The sequence below is a fragment of the Chiroxiphia lanceolata genome, chromosome 21 (genome assembly GCF_009829145.1).
Source record: "Chiroxiphia lanceolata isolate bChiLan1 chromosome 21, bChiLan1.pri, whole genome shotgun sequence".
Classification (NCBI taxonomy): Eukaryota; Metazoa; Chordata; class Aves; order Passeriformes; family Pipridae; genus Chiroxiphia; species Chiroxiphia lanceolata.
This window is the reverse complement of record NC_045657.1, coordinates 5,791,543-5,812,139: the sequence shown is the minus strand read 5'-3', so window position 1 is coordinate 5,812,139 and position 20,597 is coordinate 5,791,543. Positions and strand designations below refer to the sequence as shown.

General features: G+C 52.2%; 3 protein-coding genes across 4 annotated transcripts; 2 read left to right on the top strand and 1 right to left on the bottom strand.

The window, feature by feature from the left end:
* Window positions 1-416: 416 nt before the first annotated feature.
* On the top strand, window positions 417-10,752 carry TBC1D13 (TBC1 domain family member 13). 2 transcript variants are annotated; one of them, XM_032707979.1, is made up of 12 exons: window positions 417-501; window positions 772-845; window positions 1,024-1,064; window positions 1,464-1,525; window positions 1,792-1,891; window positions 3,109-3,191; window positions 3,325-3,484; window positions 4,250-4,457; window positions 5,063-5,226; window positions 6,696-6,856; window positions 7,083-7,140; window positions 7,858-10,752. In XM_032707979.1, exons 1-12 carry the CDS (start codon window positions 479-481, stop codon window positions 7,921-7,923), a joined length of 1,200 nt encoding a protein of 399 aa, XP_032563870.1. In that variant the 5' UTR covers window positions 417-478; the 3' UTR covers window positions 7,924-10,752. The 2 variants fall into 2 exon arrangements, with proteins under 2 accessions (XP_032563870.1, XP_032563871.1); XM_032707980.1 differs by lacking the exons at window positions 6,696-6,856; window positions 7,083-7,140; window positions 7,858-10,752 and adding an exon at window positions 6,499-6,642.
* A 1,142-nt stretch (window positions 10,753-11,894) lies between these two features.
* Window positions 11,895-14,284, top strand: ENDOG (endonuclease G). The gene is made up of 3 exons (XM_032707992.1): window positions 11,895-12,422; window positions 12,853-12,962; window positions 13,549-14,284. The coding sequence occupies exons 1-3, from the start codon at window positions 11,910-11,912 to the stop codon at window positions 13,832-13,834; spliced, it is 909 nt and encodes a 302-aa protein (XP_032563883.1). The 5' UTR covers window positions 11,895-11,909; the 3' UTR covers window positions 13,835-14,284.
* Window positions 14,285-14,678: 394 nt separating this feature from the next.
* Window positions 14,679-19,897, bottom strand: SPOUT1 (SPOUT domain containing methyltransferase 1). Its single transcript, XM_032707982.1, has 12 exons — window positions 19,810-19,897; window positions 19,691-19,733; window positions 19,492-19,611; window positions 18,986-19,145; window positions 18,059-18,148; window positions 17,685-17,734; window positions 17,377-17,507; window positions 16,901-16,973; window positions 16,452-16,550; window positions 15,771-15,873; window positions 15,174-15,321; window positions 14,679-15,028 (listed from the first exon to the last, which is right to left on the bottom strand). Exons 1-12 carry the CDS (start codon window positions 19,855-19,857, stop codon window positions 14,936-14,938), a joined length of 1,158 nt encoding a protein of 385 aa, XP_032563873.1. The 5' UTR covers window positions 19,858-19,897; the 3' UTR covers window positions 14,679-14,935.
* Between the last annotated feature and the right edge of the window lie 700 nt (window positions 19,898-20,597).

Sequence of the window (20,597 nt, the reverse complement as noted above, 5' to 3'; positions counted from 1 at the left end):
CAGCCGGCACCGAGCCGGGACCGAGCCCGCGGGGCCCCGGGAGCGCCCTGAGGCGGAGGGGGCGGAGCTTAGAGCCACACCCACACAGAGGGGCGGGGCTTAGCTGGCCGTGAGGTGCCGGCGCGTGGACTGGACTTAGAGAGGGGCGGGGTTTAACGCGCAGGGAGGGGCCCAAAGGCGAAGAGGGGCGGGGCTTGGTGCTGAGGGGGTGGAGCGTGGCCGAGCCCTCGGGAAGGGCGGGCAGGGGTGGGGCTTAGGGCCACGCCTACATTGAGGGGCGGGGTCGGCGAGGGGTAAAGGTGCCCTGAGGCGGGGGGCGGAGCTTAGCGCGTTGTGGGCGGGGTTTCGCTCTCTGTCAGCCCCTGGTGCGAGGGATGGAGGGCGGGGTCACGGGTGGGGCCGGTCCCGTTACACCCCCGGGCCCCGTTTCCAGCCGGAGCCTTTTCACGGCGCGCGGGGAGGGGGCGCCGGGGCCGCCATGTCGCGGCTGCACCAGAGCAGGTCGGTGTCGGTGTCGGTGTCGGTGTCGGTGTCGGTGTCGGTGTCGGTGTCGGTGTCGGTGTCGGTGTCGGTGTCGGTGTCGGTGTCGGTGTCGGTGTCGGTGTCGGTGCATGTGTCCGTGCCCGTGTCCATGCCGGGGCTGGGCTCCCTCCCCTCCTCTCCCTGCCGAGGGTCTCTGGGGGGTCGCGGCTCTGGGGGCTCGGGGTCTCTGGGGACTCTGCCCGTGCCCGTCCCAGCCCTCAGTGACGCGCGCGGCTCCGCTCCCCTCAGGATCGCGGACTTCCAGGAGGTGCTCGGCGAACCCACGGTGGCCCTGGCCAAGCTCCGCGAGCTCTGCTTCAGCGGTGAGTGCCCCCAGGGAGGGCTGGGCAGGGGGTTCGGGCTCGGCGGCGGCCCTGGGGTGGTGCAGTGTCCCCGTGGGACCCACCTGGACAACCCCGGAGCGCCCCTGGGGAAGCCTCGGGAGCAAAAGCGCTGCCGGGATGGGCTAACGTGGCTGTTTCTCTGCCTGGTGTTCCGCAGGAATCCCCTTCGATGGTGGGCTGCGCTGCCTCTGCTGGAAGGTGGGTTTTGCCCCGAGTGCTTTTGTTTCTTGGGGTTGGTGAAGCGCACGTAGTGGTTTCTTTGGGTGCTTAAAATCGTAAACAAACAGTCAGTCAATCCAGAGCTTTAAAAGCCACTCGAAGTCAGCAAGAATTCGGGGAGATCAGCACTTTGCATGTGAGCAGAGCCTCATTTTTAAGCTGGGAGAGCATTTTGGTTGGGTTGGCTATTGATCAGTCCTGCAAATAGGTCTGTGTTGGAAACCAGTCCCTGAAATACTTCTGGTAAAGTGCTTGGCTTACTGGAGAAAGCTCCCAGTATTTTCAGAGAGCCAGTTCTCACCCCATGTTTGGTTGGCTCATCCTACAGGTGTAACAGCTCATTTAACACTGATTCATGTGCATCTGTCCCCTGTGCAGATACTCCTGAACTACCTCCCTTTAGAGAAAGCCTTATGGAGTGCTTTGCTGAAGAAACAGAGGTGAGGACATTGGTACTTTGTCTCTTTATTCCTAATGAGGTCTGCAGAGAAGAAGAATAGTCCTTAAATAATTAAGTACCTTCATAAAACGAATTGTTCCTATGTGGAATGTGCTGTTCTCTCAGCTGCCTGGTGGATTGACCCTTTCAGCTGAACTCAGCTGAGGAGAAGGAGCAGGATGGGACAGAGAGATCTGTTCAAACTCTGTCTGTGAGCTCACCTTCACCTTATCTACCTCATTACAAATTCCTCTTCTCTTCCTTAAGGGATCTCTATTCCCAGTTCCTGAAGGAGATGATTATTCAGCCTGGGATTGCCAAAGCCAACCTGGGTGTTTCAAGGGAAGATGTGACCTTAGAAGATCACGTGAGTGTTGTTAAGCCTTTGTGCTGCAGAAAATTCCTCACAGCTCTAAACTGTTTTTCTGGAGTCTGGACCCCTGGGCTGCTCTTGGCTCTGTTCCCACTGTTGTGCCCTTGCCAGCAGAATTGAAAGTTCCCAGGTGCCAGCACTTGTATCTTGGGAGCCTTCAGAGTGAATTATTGGCAAAGCACCAATAGCTCTGAAAAGGGCTGTTTCCAGCTATACATGTCCCTGCTCCCCCAATTTCAGGCTCCCTGCCCAGGCTGTGGGTCTCCCAGGGAAAGGGAGAGGCTCCTGAGAGGCACCTGTAGCAAAGAGAGGCTCTCCTGGGAAGTCAGGTCCTTGAGTGGACTCAGAACAGGTTAATCTGAGCAGAGGATTGAAAAGAGGCAGGAAAGTCAAGCTGGACTGTGTCCTGAAAGGCAGGAGACACACTTACTTCTAGTAATGTTGCTGGCTTTTTTTTTTAATGGACCATTTCCTGCATCCCTTGGCTTTTTGCTTCTCTGAAAGTGCTGTTAAGAGTGTTTGTCTGGGAGGAGGGAATGGAGTAACTGATCAGAAGAGAATGTAAAATGATACAGCTGCCTCCATGACCACCCTGAACGTTCACTCCTCTCAGTGATCTGCCCTTCTGATCCCTGGAGCTTTGGTGGTGTAAAACTGGTGTGTCTGTAAAACCACACAGACAGGTCAGAGTGATCTTTGAATCCCTTGGAATGTTGCTTTTTGTTTTCTTGGTTAGTTGTTAACTTTGTGTAGATCTTAGTGTGCAGGGGGAGGTGTGGAGGAGGGAGTTAAGTTTATCATATTAGGAAACTGGTCAAATACAGGACAGGTTGTTCATGGAATATGTATTTCCTTTTTCCTGGGCACGGGGGTGGTGCTTAATCAGCATTCTCAGAGCTGAGATAGAAGGGGATATTTGTAGCTCATAACCAGAACACCAAAGTACTGGGTGGGTGGGTAATTCTTACCCCAAGTCCAAAAACCATCTCCATTGTACAGAATTGGAACTGCAATCAGGAGTCTCATTGACATGAGACAGGATACCTGGGAACAAAATCATTGAGACAAGTGAAAAAGGACTGAAAATATGAGAAAAAACATGACCCTGATGCACTAGGACCGTGCTGGTGCTTTGTGGCAGAGGGACAGCAAGAAAAGATTTTGATACATGTGAAACACGCTTGTTCTGTTTCTGTTGTTTCTCCCTTTAGCCCCTCAATCCCAATCCAGACAGTCGATGGAACACTTACTTCAAGGATAACGAGGTGCTTCTGCAGATAGACAAAGATGTCAGGTGTGTGAGGCCCGAGAGGTTCTGGTAACACACCGTACTTTGAAAACCGAGTTTAATATTAAACCAGGCCTCCCATTCGACGTGGGGCACCTCCTTCTTCCTCGTGCCTGATTTCCTTCTGTGTCCATCCCAGGAGGCTGTACCCTGACATGGCGTTTTTCCAGCGCCCCACGGACTATCCCTGCCTCCTGATCCTGGACCCCCAGAACGAGTTCGAGACGCTGCGCCGGCGGGTGGAACAGACCACGCTCAAGTCGCAGACGGTGGCGCGGAACCGCAGCGGGGTCACCAACGTGAGCCCCGGGCTGGGGCTGTGCTGGGGCACGGGGCAAGGCCTCGGGACTGGGAAGGGGAAGGGTGTTCCTTCTGCTATTTTATCTTTCTGCTTGTGCAGTGAAATTAAGGAAATACCCCAGCAGATACTGAGCAGATACTGAACACCTTGTAGGACCAGTCGATGTGCGTGACAGACAGCAGGGAATTAGAGCTGTGTTTAATTTTAAGGATTGGTTTTTTTCATGACTTCTACCAGAAGTTGCAGTCACAAGTTGACATGTGCCCTCCTATATAGAAAAAAAAAAACACTGAAGAGTTAATTTACCATGAATTTATTATGAGTTTACATAGTCATCAGGCACTGGAGCTCAGAAAGCTACAATTAGGAGAAGAGCTCGGTATCTCCTGAAATATCTGTTGTCCCTTCCCTCTTTCCTGAGGGTCACAGCACATGTGCTGTTGTGGAAGGTGGTTTCTACCACAACAGATCAATACCTTCCCTCACACTACTGACAAAGTGGAACTACACTGGTTCCTTGTTGTGTGGGATCACGTGGTGCAATGATTCAGGGAAACTGTGTGTTGCTGTACAGGCTGATTCATTCCTCAGGGACAGCAGCACTAGGATTCCACTGCCTGTGTGCTTCCCCTTTCTTTTGGTACAAACTGCCCAAATTCTTTTGGGGCCTGTGTGTGTTTAATGCCAAGCTTGGCACGTGTACTGAATGATCTGTGCCAGTTGGTTATCCTGATCCAGCTGTGGTTTTTGCCTTCTTTTCCAGGTGAGCTCCCCTCTTAAAACCACCCCCAGTTCTCTGAGCGAGTACGAAGTGCTGCCCAACGGCTGCGAAGCTCACTGGGAGGTGGTGGAGAGGATCCTGTTCATCTATGCCAAGCTAAATCCCGGGATAGCCTACGTTCAGGGCATGAATGAGATCGTGGGGCCTCTTTACTACACCTTTGCTACAGACCCGAACAGCGAGTGGAAAGGTGAGGGACCCTTCTGAACTCCCAGTAACAGCTGTTGTAGTGGGAGTTCTCTGCATGGCACGAGGAGTTTTGGGGATCAAAGCAAATTGGTAGGAGCTGAAGGGGCTGGGAGTGGTGAGGTCATGGGAGGTGAGGATATTTGATGGGGGGAGGTTTGTTTGTTGTCCTTGGATCTAAGCTGCACTAAATCCCTTTAGAAGCTCTTGTTTGCTCATACTTATATATACATGGTAAGAAAAGAATGGAATGGGAGGACTTTGCCTGTTCTACTTTGTGGAAGCTCTGAGGGTGTGTGCTGGTGGCAGGGAGAGCAGATGATGTTCTTGGGCACAGATAACTGGTTTGTGACCTTGTGTCACGGAGACCTTGTGTTGCACACAGGGTCTGTATCTGCAGTGGCTCTGTAGACATTTCTAGTTAGAAAAGAAAGAAGCAAAAAATGGTTGTTGAGCTTTGTGCCAGACCAAGCAAGCCAAGATCTGGTGGGATCCACTCCTTGAATCCAATACAGCAATAAGATTATGGAGCAGGAACAGTTCTAAAGCTGTGTTCCTATGTCAGTGGTGCTTCCTTTCTTCCCCTGTGACTTTACTTTCTTTCCCCAGAACATGCTGAAGCAGACACCTTTTTTTGCTTTACCAATCTGATGGCTGAAATTCGGGACAACTTCATCAAGAGCCTGGATGATTCTCAGTGTGGTATCACCTACAAGATGGAGAAGGTGTACTCCACCCTAAAGGAGAAAGATGTGGAGCTATATCTGAAACTGGTGAGGAGCCAGGTGTTTCTCTGGGTCTGGGGTGGGATGGGAGGAGTGGAGCTTAACAGTGAATGTCAGCCAGTTTTGTTAAACTGTGCTTGAAGAGAACAGAGAGGGGATATGAAGGCTTTGCCTGTGGGACACAGAGACTCTTATCTATGAACTGAAACAGCCTCTCCTTGGAGTGAGCCCAGGGTGAGCTGACACAGCAAAGCTTCCTCCCCTGCCTGGCTCTGGAAGCAAACAATGGTTGTTGCACAGCTTCCAGCTGGGAATCCCAGGGGACTTGGCCATGATCCTTGGTCACCTGTGTTGAGCTGGAGCCTTTACTCTCTTGTGGTTATCAGGCAAAACATGGGTTTGCTGTAGAGTTGTTCTGAATTTGAGGCTGCAGAACAAAAAACGTTCTTCCTCTCCATGCACACGTCTCTGTTGCCACTGGCTGCCCTGACAGCACTGACTTCAACTGCATGGAGATCATTCCAAAGGAAAAGTGAAATCTAGTGAGCTGGACAATCCCACCCAACCAGTTCTACTGTTCTCCTTCATTCAAAGGTCTCTGAGTGCCTTGGGTTTGCGGGAGTTTTGTAGAACATGTAGAAGGCAGCTTTTGTTACAAACATCTTCAGTCTTATAGTCCACTTGGTGTGAAAGTCCAAGGGGGATTTGGAAGGGAAAACTGTTCTTGTTGCTTCAACCTTCACCAAATCACACTGAGATCTTTTTCCATCTGTAAAAATTAGGATATATTTCTTTTATAGTCCAAAAGATGGGTTGTCAGGACAGGGACACAACCCACAGTGTTGGCTGGTGGCTGATGTAGTAGGGAGAAAATAAACTGCTTAATGTTTGGCTGACAGGAAATGGTCTTGGCCATGCAGCAGCTGGTCCTTGAGAACGTCAGCAGGATCCTGAACTTGTTTGAACTTAAGTTTAAACTTATGGTCCCTTGGATTTAACATCAGAAAACAGGAAAGTTTCAGGCTGCAAGTGCTTACAGCATGTTTTACTCACCATCAGTGTGAACTGCAATCCATCTTTGTTTCTCTTTTTGAATAGTAAACCTTTTGATAAATACAGGGCTTCTGGGAAGGAGAGGAAATCCTGACAAACAGTGGCTCTGCTAGCGGGGGAGGGCTGCAGCTTTGCAGACAGAATGCTGTTCACATGGAACTTCACAATTCCTTGGCAGGTTTAACGGAACTAACACAAATAGTGCCATTAGGGAGAAAAGCTTCCTTTACTCCATGGACAGAGGAGGATTTTCTGGCTTTGCTGTAGGTGTGGAGCATGGCTGCACTAAAAATCTCTCAGTCTGGAGAGTCTCCAGAGGAGGCAGAGGATTTGCTGATGCTGCAGGAGGAGCTGGGAGCTTAGAGCAGGGAGGAGACGGGGATGGAGACATGGGGTGCATCTCTTGCCTGTAGGGAGCTGGCCAGGAGCATGTATTCACTCTTTGCCTGGTGCCTGTCTGACAGCAAGAGCAGAACATCAAACCCCAGTTCTTTGCCTTCCGCTGGCTGACGCTGCTCTTGTCCCAAGAGTTCCTGCTGCCAGACGTGATCCGGATCTGGGACTCCCTCTTTGCCGACGACAAGCGCTTCGACTTCCTCCTGCTCGTCTGTTGTGCCATGTTGACGTAAGTACACAGGGAGTCCTCTTGTTCTCCTCTTTCCCTCCTTTCCCTAAATCCACTGAGTCTTCTGTAGGTGTGTATTAAAGCATGTGGTGAATAGGTTACAGTCACTGTTCACACAGGTAGTGAAAGTGTTTTCAAAACCTCTATAAGGGCACAGCATAGTCTGTGCTTTTAAAGTTCCTCTGTAAAGAGTCAAAAGTAGCTGGAATAATTTCCATCTTTCCAGACTCATCCGGGACCAGTTGCTGGAAGGAGACTTCACTCTGAACATGAGGCTGCTACAGGTAAGGATTAAATATAGTGGGCATAGGGAGCAGTTTGAAAAGTCCTAAAATAGTACTATGAGAGAGGAGGACGGAATGTGAGAAGGCAGAAGGGTATGCTTGGCTCAAGAGAAGTACCATGTTTCTGATGTCTGCATGCAGGAAAATCTGCAGGGGTCTTGCAGCACACTCAGTAATGAGAGGGAGAATCTTTTGCTTGTGCACCCGTTCTAGCCTACAGAGAAATTGAAACAGACTGCAGGTTTCTAATGTTTGTTTGGTTTGCAAAAAAATTGAATAATTTTGAGCAAAGATGTGAAACCGTATGTAACACTTACATTTTGTTGGCCAGAGGGTTTTGTTCTAAGATCTGTGAGAGCCTGAGGCTGGAAACGCCTGCACTGCACAGTTGGATATCTCAGGTTCTGCCAGTTCCTGCTTGAGGCTGTGCAAGATACTGGCTTTGATAAGGCTGTCTGGCATGAAGAGAGCCCTGGGGCAGCCGAGCTTACTGTGCCCTTGGAGGACAAAGTAAAGCAACAACAAACCTCCTTGAAGGGTATTGAGGTTTGATCAGTTACAAAACAGGAAACTGTAGCTGTTAAGGGAGTAACTGAATGTGGCAGTGTGTTATTATAGGCCAAGAATGTTGTTGTCAAGGTTTGCTCTGCTTCAGTCCAACAGTCTGTACCAGGAGTGCTGGCTGGTCACTGAAATCCCTTTGTTTCTTTGCCACAGGATTATCCTATCTCTGATGTCCATCTGATTTTGAAGAAGGCAAAGGAACTTCAGGATTCCAAATAGTCCATGGGCCTAACAAAAGGTGTCAGAGAAGCTGTGGCAGTGGATCCCAGGAGATGCCTCCATGGAGTGTGGTGCACTAAAGCTCTTCGTGGTCCCTGCAGGACTTCAGGTTTTGTTTGGGCTAATGGCCACCTTGAAGACTTCCTTCTACTCTATTTATTAGGTCACAGACTGATTACTTCCCCATCTACTTGGGTCCTGCACTCCAGATTTTTCCAAGTCTCAATGCCTCTTTGCTGCCAAAAGCAGTTCTTTGTATTTTTTTTTAATGACTTTAAGTTTGGAGAGAAAGAAACCTTCTGTCTGCATATCCCTGAAGGGATGGACTCCTGTATCATGGAAGTAACACTTGGAGTAACTTCGGATGGGGAAAGGACAGACTGAGTCCAATGAATTTTGGTGGGTGAACATAGAAGGATCTTCCTCCTGTGAACAGAATGTATTCCACTGAGGTCACACTGTCTGCCATTCAAGTAACTTCTGGATTCTCCTCCCTCGTGTCTGCACTTGGCCATCCCTGAGGTGTGTGAAGAGGAAGATGGAATCAGTTTCTGGTGATTGGACCCCTTTGCCTGGGAAAAGGACTTGGGAAGGTGAGATGGGAGGACATGGTGACAGCTGGTGGCTTTGTGCACTCAAACTGCCTGAATCCAGAACCGCCTTATCAACGAGGTCTCCCTGAAATCAAGACTGGTGGTTTTAATCCCTGAGTGTAGTTCCAAGTCAAGCCTTACTACGCACAGCCTTAGAGCAGGATTGTTGCTGCAGGGGGGCCTCAGGCTGCTTTCCTGGCTCTGAACTGGAGCATATCCAGCTACAATCAGGATCCTGAAACACAAGAAAAAGGCACCTGATCATGTGCAATGAAGACAGAAAGACAAATGTGTCATTGCAGGCACAGCACTGGGGTTTTCTGCCTCAGTGGCTCACATAATACTACCCTGCATTGAGCTCTGGTCACACTAACCTTGGTATTGTCTCAAAGTACTTCTTGCCAGGAAGAGATGTGGTAACAGTTCTGACCTAAATAAGAGTCCTTTTCTGGCACAATTCAGCAGCTACACAAGAACCTGTTATTAGTGACTGCTGGGGCTGATCCACAGCTGTGTGCTGGTCCTGTTGGAATCAGCCCTGAGTTGGACACTTGTTCCTCCTGAGAGAAACCTGCTGTACTTCAGATACAGTCAAGCAGGCTCAGGTGAACATGGACTGAGACACACTACAGAGGGAACTGCTGACCTGCCCCACTGTCGAGCTGAGCAGAAACCCTGAACCTCAGAGGGAGACAGTGCCAGCACTCAGGTGCTTGGGTGGTGCAGAATCTCTTTAGTGAACACTAATCCAGTGTGCTTTTTCCCTTTCTTTCTGTGCTGTGCTGGCTCACCTCTGTGTGGCTCTTTCACACTGCAGTCTTTGGTATTTATGGGTTTAACTTGTTAAAGGTCAGTCTTTTGTTAGACCTACTTAAGCTACTGCTGGCCTAGAGTCACCCTAGCAGGAGGGATGTGGGCAGCCTTCAGCTTTTCTTACTGGTGTCGTTCCCTTCACTGAAGGCCAGTTCTTCACAGGCTGCTGTAAATCTCACAAAGGTGTGTGGGGAGACTGCAGGACAGGTTGGTGCATGTACCTGTGTTCTTGTTGGCAATCCCAAGCAATCTCTGCCTCTTCAGAAGATGCTCAAGTACCACAGGTGCAGCCAGGTGTTGCTGCTGTGTTGCAAGAGCAACTGAAGGTTTAAAGCAATCTGTAATTAATACCTGTGGCAACACTATCCCTCTCTGCTGCAATCTTTTCTAGAGGGTACAGTTTTCCTCCAAGGAAAATGGGATAGGTAGACCAGGACAGCTCTATAATGTCTGCTCTAGTCACTGGATGGATGTTCTTCTTTCTGAGCTGTTCCAGGTGGTCCCATGGACTCAGCTCTCGGGGTACCTGCATTAGGGAGGCTGTTGGCCAGACCTTGTGTGGCCAAACAACCACCTGGGAGGTTCTCTCCAAATGTAGAACCAGAGGGGGTCACACTCTGTGGCAGAATTGGATCTTCTCCAAACACTTCTGCCTCAGAAGTGCTCTAAATGCTGCTGCAGCTCTCCCATTCCATGTACAAGCTCTGCTCTCACCTCCCTGAATATCTGGCCTGGGCTGTCCACTTTGAGTCCCCCTGGCAAATGCAGGGGGACTCAATCCTTATGCTGGATTTTCTCACTGGTAGTGGGGCCATCCATGGAGGTTCCTGCTCTGAACAGCTGGAGGTCTCCTTAAAGTAACCTTGAGGAAGCAGCAGACAAATCAGGATGAAAGCATTACTTGGTGGTGAACTTTGCACATTTTCAGAGTAGCTTTGTGCCCTGGGGGTGACCTGCCTGGGCAGGAGCGTTTCACACACTCAGGGAAGGCAGAGGGGACGTGCAGGTGGCTGTTGAGTGTGGGTGCTTTGCTGTCTTCTCCCTTCCTTGGTGCCCCAGGGCTCATGTTGTGGCACCTTACCTTGGGGGGGTGACAGTAGCTGCCTTAGAAAGGAGTCTGCAGTGGTTTAAAGGGATGTGATGAGAGCTTTGGCTGCTGGAAAGGTTCTCTGGGATAAATTTTGTAGCCTTATCCAGACTATGGCTGCTAAATTGATTGAGTTCTTTGAGGGGAGCTTGGAACATCTTTAAACCCAGACAGGCTGGTTCCCACATAAAAAGCTGCTTTCTATTCCTCCTTTTTTCCCTCTTGTGTGGTAGGACTTCTGTCCTGCTGTTGAAAGGAGTTGACTTTTCAGTGACTGGGGACCTTAATTCTTTACTCCAACACTTTCTCCTTCCTTTAAGAGCAAAACTGAGGGGAGAAAAAAAAGTCTTTATTACCAGCTTTTGAATCTCCTCATGAATCCCTTGGCTTCATTCCTCAAAGGCTTTTGGTGATTTATTTTTGTTGTTGTTGAGATGAGATGATGCTTAAATAGTGGTTCCTTTCTTGTGTGACCAAGTAACAACTACTCCAGCCTTGAGATGTTTCCACTTCTGCTTTCTTTCAATCCTGACCTGCTGCAGAAGCAGCAGGGTTGGCTGAGGGAGCAGTTCTTTGAGGTGGGAGGTGTCGACAAGACACTGTGCTGGGTGTGGGGTAGGATGAGCCTTCCCTGGGAGGGACAGGTCTGCTCTACCTGGATGTCTCTGGAATTCAGGAAACTGTGGCTTCCTCAATCAGGTAGAAGCAAGAGGGTACTAGAGATGAAGTTGTTGTCGGTGGTCACTCAAAGGACTGATTTGTGTGACCTAGACTGGAATTATTCATTCACATTTCGGCAGTGAGTAGAATGAAGGCCAGAAGTTGCTTTAGGGGTCTAGGGAAGCAGAGGCTGTTTTCCTGTCAGTCTTTGTTTTAGCTGTTTGGGGCACTCCTCTAAAACGCCCTTTCCCCAAAGAAAGGAAGAGATAGCATTTTTTTTTTCACCTTGCTTGGAAAGAATTGCCAGAACAGCGTGTAGTGAACACTTCATCACTCTAAAACTCCTTCCTCTACGCTTCTTTTTAAACACTATTTTTATAACGCTTCCCTAACTAAACGGGGTGACTTCGTGCAAACCTCTCCCGGTGCCGTGACCGGAGTTTGGGCTGTCGTGTCCATAGTGTGAGCGGCTGGGCCGGGCCGTCCGAGTCTTGGGGCCCAGCCACCTCCTCCTTCCCGAGGTGGTTTTGCTTTCCCTTCCCAAGCGCGGGAGCGGTGCCTTTCCTCCGGGAGCACCCGCGGGCGCCTTCGGCCGCGGTGTGAGCGCGGGTCCTTCGCCTCGCTGACCGCTGAGTGCTTCTGTTTTGTGTCCCGTCATTCCCGGTAAATCCTTTCCCGCTCCCATCCCGGGATCGCGGTGTCCGCGCTGTCCCCCCACCCGCGCCGTGCGCGCGCTGCCTTAAAGCGGCGATGCCGCCGCCGCATCGCGGCCGCCCCCGGCGCGGCCGCGGCCCGTTTTAAGCGCCCGGGGGGCGGTCCCCACCGGCACGGCCATGCTGCGGGCGCGCTGGGCGCTGCCGTTCGCGGTGGGCGCGGGGCTGGGGGCGGCTCTGGCCCCCCGGCACCGCCGGGATTCCCCGGATCCGCGGGGCGAGGCGGCCGAAGGGCTGCTGGCCCGGCTGCCCGTGCTGCCCGTGCTGCCCGCCGTGTCCGCGGCCGACCTGCCGGCCCCGCCGGGCTCGGGGCGCACCGAGCTCAGCAAGTACGGGCTGCCCGGGCTGGCGCAGCTGCGGAGCCGCGAGTCCTACGTGCTGTGCTACGACCCGCGGAGCCGCAGCGCGCTCTGGGTCATCGAGCAGCTCAACCGGGACACGCTGAGCGGCGCCTCGGACCGCGCCGCCTGCGACTTCCAGGAGGACGACTCGGTGCACGAGTATCACCGCGCCACCAACGCCGACTACCGCGGCAGCGGCTTCGACCGCGGGCACCTGGCGGCGGCCGCCAACCACAAGTGGAGCCAGAAGGCCATGCGGGACACGTTCTACCTGAGCAACATCGCCCCGCAGGTACGGTCCGGAGCTGCCCCGGCCAAGGGCAGACGCGAGAAACCACCTGGGAGTGGCGCTGTGTTTGACCCTCCGGGCAGAGAGGGGGAAAAGTCACCCGGAGGTGTTTCCTGCTGAGTTTAACAACTGCAAAGGCACCTGCATGTGCCTCTCAAGCCATGAGAGACCCCTTTCAGTGCAGTTAAACACGTGGACAGGACAGACACTTGCAAAAGTTGTGGGCTGAGCGATGGGTCCTGTCCTGGGTGTGCAAACCAGGACCTCCCTGTGCACAGCTTCCAAAGCAAAGGTGGTAGTGGAGATTTAGGATTTTATGATCTCTTCTGGAAAGTGCATGGGGCACTGTGAGATGCATTAACAGAAAAAGCAGGTGTGTTACTCTGAACAGTGATGAAATACCCCTGCAACTCACCACTGGTTGTGTTTCTAGAATCCTCACTTAAACCAGAATGCCTGGAATAACCTTGAGAAGTACTGCAGGAGCTTGGCAAAGCACAACAGGAATGTCTATGTCTGCACAGGACCCCTCTTCCTGCCCAGGTAAACACGAGGGCTGAGCTGGGATGGCACCCGAAGGGTGCATTGTGCTGGGAAAGGAAAACAGGGTGAGGTGCTCCTGCCTGCTCAGTAGGTGAGACCAGCCGTGCACAGAGGTTCTGTGGAAAGGTACTTTCTTAGGATGAGGGTACAGTTTGTGCAGTTGATTATTTCATGAGTAAGGGTGGGTTTCTTGAGCTACAGTATGACCAAGTTGCTTTTGCTTGCAGTCCTTAACAATTTAGTAATTACTAGATGATTAGATTAACAGATTTGACTGCAGAAAAAAGCTTCCAGGTTTTATTTCATGGACTACCACTCCACTTAAGGGCACGACTTTATTTGCAAAGATCTTCACATAGCGCTAAAGAGCGGCTGTCTCATGTTGAGATCTCTTCAGCAGCAGGAAATAGCTTGGAAGGGCTGTTACAGAGAGCCAGCAGGGAGGGGCTTTGGGGGGAGCAGACCCAGTGCACAGCTCAGCCTCCCTGTGTCACGTAGCCTCTGCTGCCAGGGGGGTGTTGGAGGGCTGAGGGGGTGGAGGTGGCACCAGACTGGGAGATAACCTGGGATGTTGCTGTCGGTGCAGGACAGAGGCTGATGGGAAGATGTATGTCAAGTACCAGGTGATTGGGAAGAACAACGTGGCAGTCCCCACCCACTTCTTCAAGGTGCTCATCTTGGAAAAGGAGAGTGGGGAGATCGAGCTGCGCTCGTACGTGATGCCCAACAGCCCCGTGGATGAGAAAATCCCCCTGGAACGGTTCCTGGTCCCCATCGAGAGCATCGAGAGAGCCTCGGGGCTGCTCTTTGTCCCAAACATCCTGAGGAGAACAAGTAACTTGAAAGCCATCACAGCTGGGAGCAGGAGTTGAACCCTGACTAAGCAAATCCAGGTATCCCCTGGGAAGGGACTGACAGCAGTGACCCACAGAATCATAGTTCCTTGTGCAATTTTAAATGTGGGAAGAATCAAACCAATGCTTCTTTCTACCCCTTCCCCTCTTTTGTGTGACAGTGAAACACAAACACAGCACACAGCAGATCTCCAGGGAGGTCCTCCAAAGACTCCTGGGCACTTGACACTGTAGCAGCTCTCTAGACTAGAATTTGTCCCTAATCCACTGCTCCTCTGGAATTATGTGAGGCTCCTTAGGGCACAGAGGGAAGTTACTAATTTTTGCTGTTTATCTGGGAAGGAGGGGAAGCAAGATGGGTGCAGTGGGAGGAGAGGAGAAGTTCCTGCCTTCCTGTGGCCAAAGGATTGTGTGATTGTTTTCTTTCAGAAGATGGTTTTAGCAGTAAAGCTTTGACCACCCATGGTATTGGTTGTTTCTTATCTGCTCTCACCAAAGCTCTGAATATCTCAGCAGGAGGGGAGGACAGAGCCAACTTTTCCAGCTGCTTTCCTGTCTGAGCTCACTGTAGGCAGAGCTTAAGGCATCACAGATGGAGCCAAACTGTAACAAGCTGATGTGTTTTACTGCTGAGGCCAAACTGAAGCTCCAGCTCTTCCTGGTGTTGGGAAGGATGAAGCCTTGGAGTTGAAGGGGGGGCTGGGGAAGTCATGCTGAGGCAAGAACAGCTTCTTGGCATAAGGATTAAGCTTTGACTTCCTTTCAGTCTGAAAGCCACATGGCTCCAGAGTCAGAGTGTGCAGGACCTCTGCACAGCGAGTGCCCATCCTCAACATGAAGTCACACCTGGATTCGAGGCAGCTGAGGTTCCATACTGCTTTATTCCCACCCCAGATGTCGGAATTGCTGAGACCCAGCCTGCTGCCAGGCTCGTCCCAGCTGCTGGGCCATGCAGGCAGGAGGGCACAGACTTGCTCCCAGCAGCAGCTGAATTCTTGGCTGGGCAGCGCTGCCAGCTTTGGTCACGCTGTGCCTCGGCCCCGCCAGGCTCTTGGAGTGACTTGCCCAGCACCCCTTGTTTGAAGAGCCGCCTCCCCGAGTCCCCAGTGCCTGCCAAGGTCAGTGGTTTCCCTTCCCCTCAGCTGTCCCTGGTGTCTTCACAGCCTCTTGGATGTGGGGTCTGAGCACAGACAGGGAGATCAACAGCGCTTCCTGGAACAGAATGGAGTCAGAGCTGCTCTGAGAGCACCAGGCAAAGCAGCTGCTCCCTGAAGGTCACTGGGGAGCCACACCTGTCACTGCCACAGGCAGAAAACCAGCCCTGCCCTGGGCACACCCTGCACCATCAGCCCCCCACCTCCGTGCGGATGGTCCTGCTGCCCTGGCCGGGGCAGGTGTTCAGGTAGAAGTCAAAGAGTGTGCTTGGGTCGGTGACCTCCAGGTTTGGATCCACATCAACCCCGGCTTCCAAGCCTTCAAGGCCTCCAAACACGACAAGGGCATGCCTGGGAAGAGCACAGGGACAGGGTGAGAGGGCAGAATCTGCAAGAAGCAGGCTCTTTTCTTTTATTCAGGTGTCTGGGTCTGCTTTCAAGCTCCTGTGTGCTGCTGAAGCAGGGAGCTGTGTCCCTTGCTGATGGTGCCCAGTGCAGCTGCCTCCCCACCAAAAGCCCTGCAGCACTTGGCCAATGTGACAGTCCCTGCTACCAACTCCAGAGAAACAGGAAAGGAATTGGCCTTGACCTGGGGTACTTCCCCAGCTTCTGGGACGCAGAGAAATGTGCCTTGGTGTAAAAGGGAGCAGCAGAGCACTGGAGGGAGCCTGTGGGTAAGTCTTGCACTTGGATCTAGGAGCATTCCAGCCTGGGAGGACACCAAGGCTGCAGTGCAGCTCTGCTGCCTGCACCAGCCTCACTGGGGGCTCTCAGAAGGGCCAAGCAGGTGGGACACAAACCTGAAGGAGGGGAGAGTGACCTGGTCCACGGGGCTGCCCCGCTCTGAGGTCCCAATGGAGAGATCGTAGCCTTCCTTGAACGGGCACTCGGAAAAGACAGCACCTGGGAAGCACAGTCTGGGGTTATTGCTGCAGTGCCCTCGCCCATCTGCCTTCTGGACAAGGTGAACTAATGCCAATGGTGCATCAGGAGACAGAAGAATGATTCCTCTTTCCCACATAATTCCCTTGCTCTAGGAACCTCCCACACCCTTCTCAACAGCAGCACCTTCTCCTCAAAGCTCACAACATTAGTGCTGGGAACCATTCCTTGACTAATAGTTTTCCTAAGAGGTCCAGTCAACCAGAACTCAGGAAGAGGATTTTTCAGGGCTCTTGAGCTCAAATGTCACTGCTGGCTCTGGTGGAAATGAGTGGGATGTCGTTATCATGGAAACTCATCTCCTGCTGCTGTGCAGCCATTTGGAGCAATGGTGAGTGGAGACACAGGGCAGAGTTCTGGTGGGTGACTGGCCCCTAAATTTGGCTGCCAGATGGCTGCTAACTGCATGTGTAAGCTGCTTTTAAGACGAGAGATTTCTGTGGGAGAGATATTAATATGTTTAGCCAGTAGGCCTGAAATGGGTGGGCAAGCTCAGGCAGAGCCTTGACAGAAAGCAGGGAATCCCTGCCAATACTCACTCAGGCAGGAGGCAAGGCGGACACTGTACCCCCAGTACAAGCCCGAGACCGTCCGGGGGTGGTGTGAGGACACCACGGTGCCTTTGTGCACTTTGGCTTCTGGAAGGGAAGCAAGGAGATGATCAACCCCTGCAATCTGGTGAGATTTGACCAGCACTTTCTCCTGGGGTGGGGCACTGAGTTGGTGTACAACACGACCCTCCCTTTTTCCAGAATGTGAAAAGGGATTCTGGGAATTCTGCGAGTTCTGGAAAGCATGCAGGTGTGTTTGGGGTGTTCACTGTTGGTCAAAGAGCTGGTAGTTCTTTCCAGTTAACAAGGGAGGCAGGGTAAGGGTGTTATTAAACTGTGTGTGAAGGGAAGGTGTAGAACTGTTGGATACCTTCAAACCTGTGCTATGGAAGGACCAGCTCCTACAGTTCATAGATGCTACTGGAGCCATGGATTACCTGGATTCTGGGGCTCCTCCAGGCGGACGGTGACTCTCAGACCAGGGTTCAGCTGCTTGTCTATCTGCACCTCCTGCAGTGACAGTCACCATTATTGTCAGGCATTCTGGAAGTACTGGGGAAGGTGGGGAAGGAAGGGAACCCTCTGAGGAAGTGCAGGTCTGTTCCAGCCTGGAGCTGGAATGAGGAGCTCTGCATGTGGCTCAGGGCCTTGGGCATCACTCTGAGACTTATTTTGCTGCTCAAAGGTTCAGCTGCAGCAGTGAAGCAACAATGTGCTGGAATAAGCAGGGCCTTCCAGGGGCTTGGGAAGCCACAAGCATTGGAGAGCCAGAAGGGACAAGACAGCAACAGCCTTAAACCCTCTGCCAGCCCGCTGTGGCCTTCAGAAACCCAGCAGTACCCACCCTGCCTGCTTCAGATCTGCCAGAGAGACAAGGGGGATTGTTTTGGGGATCTGTGGGTAACAGACACACCTTCCTCATCCCACAGTTAACAAAAGAACCTCTGCCTGGCTTCGATGGCCGGTCCAGCACGACGCCCTCCCGGTATTCCGAGCCCTCATCCACCCGCATGTGGTGGGGGCTGTCCAGGGGATTGAGGAGCCCTGGAACAGCACAAAGGGAAGAGTTGCTGAGAGGAGGACAGTGTAAGTGCCCTCCTGCCTCCTCCCTCCCAGTGTCCCAGAGCACCTGACTGGCTCGGTGAAGTGGGAACAGTTATTGAGATCTGTGTGTCCCACACAAAAGGAGCTCAGGAGGGACAGAGACAGCTGGATCATTACCTGCAAACTGCAGATCCTCATGTTTTGGAAAAAAGGTTTTCCTCAAGTACCTGTTACCAGAGAAGGCTGAAATGTGAAAAGTTGTTTTTATGGAATCCAAGCCTCAATTCCAACCCTGTCCTGAGTCAAAGGTGCTGAGTACAGAGAAAGCAGTCTTAGCTTCTTCAAATCCCTGATCTACTTCTAAGGTATTGTGCAGGTTGTATCCTGCATTCACTGCTCCTCTTTCAGTTAAACTCCCGAACCAGACAAGTGAAACAATCAGATCCTGTGTTCCTGCATAATTATGAATTTGCCTCCTGCTCCCACAGCCTCTGGTGTGAGGTACCCAGGGCAGTTGGATCTCATGCACAGTCTGACCATGGTGGACTTACTGAGGGCACTCCAAGTACTGCAGGACCCGAGCCAGCTGCACACAAGCCTTGCCTTTCCTCCCAATTCCTTTAAAGTCCCCCTCCACGCTCCTGAAAGAAAAAGAAAGCAGCTTGAGGACTCAGTCTGAGGTTGGTCAGGTCTCCAGAAGACCAAGCTTTGCTTCTTAATCTGAAAAGAGCAGCACACCCCTTCTCTCCACCCTGCTCATCTTTGGAACTCTCTCCATAAGCCAGGTATCTTTTTCAGTTTTGTTTTTTGATCTTTGTGTGTTGACACAACCTGGCACTTGGATGCCACTGAGCTCCAGAATTGCAGGGCTTGACCAGTTAGCACAAGGGCAGGTCCAAGTGAAAAGCTGAAGGGCCCGAATTATTCTTCTAAAGAGATATAGGCATGTCCTGTCCCTCACAGCAACGTTTAAGACTACAGGAGAACTTGACCTCTTGCTGGTTTGTCATCCCTGTGCTGGGATAAAACAATCCTGGTTGCCAGGGCTGTTCAGTCAAAATCTTTTCCCAGTGGTAGAGGGGTCCCTGTAATCCTGGCATTTGAGGGAGGTCCAAATACTTGCATGAGGTACACACAGTTCCTTCCTGGACTCAGCTTCATAAAAGACTGAAGGAACTGAAAGCTGAGAGGAAACACTTTGTGCAGAACAGGATGGTTCCTCCTTCATAGAATCTCAGAATGGTTTGGGTTGGAAGGGACCTTAAAGTTCATCTTGTTCCACCCCCTGCCATGGGCAGGGACACCTCCCACTAGCCCAGGTTGCTCCAAGCCCCATCCAACCTGGCCTTGGACACTTCCAGGGATGGGGCAGCCACAGCTTCTCTGGGCAACCTGTGCCAGGGCCTCCCCACCCTCACAGGGAAGAATGTCTCCCTAAAATCTCATCTAAACATGCTCTCTTTCAATCTCCCCCTTACTTCACATCCTCTCCCTGCTCATCAAACACCACGATCTCGTCCACGCAGAAGATGGCGCAGGCCCGGCCGATCTGTCCCGCCAGGTACGTGCGGAGCTCCAGCGACTGCGCGTTGTTCAGGATGGAGCCCGGCAGGGCCACACTCAGCGTGTGGTGCCGGCCTGGGGACAGAGAGAGCCATGAGACAGAACCACGGCTGGGGGAGCAGAGACACGAGAGAGCCACGGCCTGACAGCTGATGTACCACATCACAGTTATTGCTTCAGCTGCAGCTGTGGTGGGGGAAAAATGCCCTCTGTGTCTTACATTTAATCCCAGATTTTCTCTTAAGAATGGTCTCTCGTGCAGTGCTCGCTGTTCGTGCCTGTTTGGACATGTGGACTCATCCACACTGCACCTATGAAGCGTCACCCTTCCTATCAATCTGTAACACTGACTGGCTTTTAAGAGCCCAGTTCTCCCAGCTTTTTCCACCCATGTCTCCACACCGGGTCGCAGCGGCATCACCTCTGTCTTCCTTCTGCTCCTCCTTCTTTTTGGCCTCCTGTTCTGCCAGCTCCCGCACCCGCTGTTTCTCCAGCTTCTTCAGCAGCTTCATCTCCTTCCATTTCTTCTTCTCCGCTTTCCCTGGGGCGGGGAACGGCGCCTGGCGTTAAACACCGGTTTCACCCTCCCGCAGCCCCCACGTGTGCCCGGCCTTCCTTACTCTCCTCTTTCCAGCGCCGCCAGTCCACCTTCCTGTCCTCGACCTGCGGGGAACGGAGCGCGTTACCCCTCAGAGCGATCCCCGGGGTCCCCCCCATCCCCGATGCTCCCCTACCCCACCTGCGCTCCCCGGGGTCGCTTCCCCACGCTCCCCTCGGTGTCCGCCATCTTTCCCGCGCTCCCGGTCACGCCCCCCACGCCGTGATTGGTCGGGCGGCCCTGGCACCTCCCATGGGGGGCGGAGCCTTGGTGTCACGTGGGCCTTGCTTAAGCGTCCGGCGCGGATACGAAGCTAAGCCGGGACCGCCGCGTTCTGCGGGCGGATGGGTGACCTGAGCGCGACACGGGAATTTCGCATTTACTGTAATTCTGTGGTTGGTCAGATTTTTAGCTTCGTGCTTGTCCAATGGCGTGAGTGACGTTTTACATCTGAGGAAGTCTAGTTCACGAATAGAAACGTTCTGAGTGGTTGGGAGCGAAATGTTCCTTGGGATTGCAGCTGTTCCTTGATGTTTCTTCTCATTTTTTTCTTTTTGAATGCATGTCATCTGTGGATCTCTTGAGATGTGATTTTCTGGAGAGTTGTGCTTCATTCCCAAAACAATAATGAAGATTAAATGCTGGCTATAGCTGTTAGCAGGGTCTAGGGGTGTGTATGTAAAATTTAGGCAGCCACATCTGTATCTCTTTGCACAAGCACTGCCTGTGTGTTGGATGTGGAAATGCATCCAACCCTTTGCAGGTTGTGCCATGGCCTAGAGCAAGAGCTCCCACGTGTTGGGGGTGTTGCAATTAATCTTCATGTTAATAATCTAATCTCATGGTTCTTTCTCTGTTTCAGCAGTTGCAGCTCTCCCCATGTTTGGTAGGTAAATGGGTGCTAAAGGGCTTTCAGCAGCACCCACCCA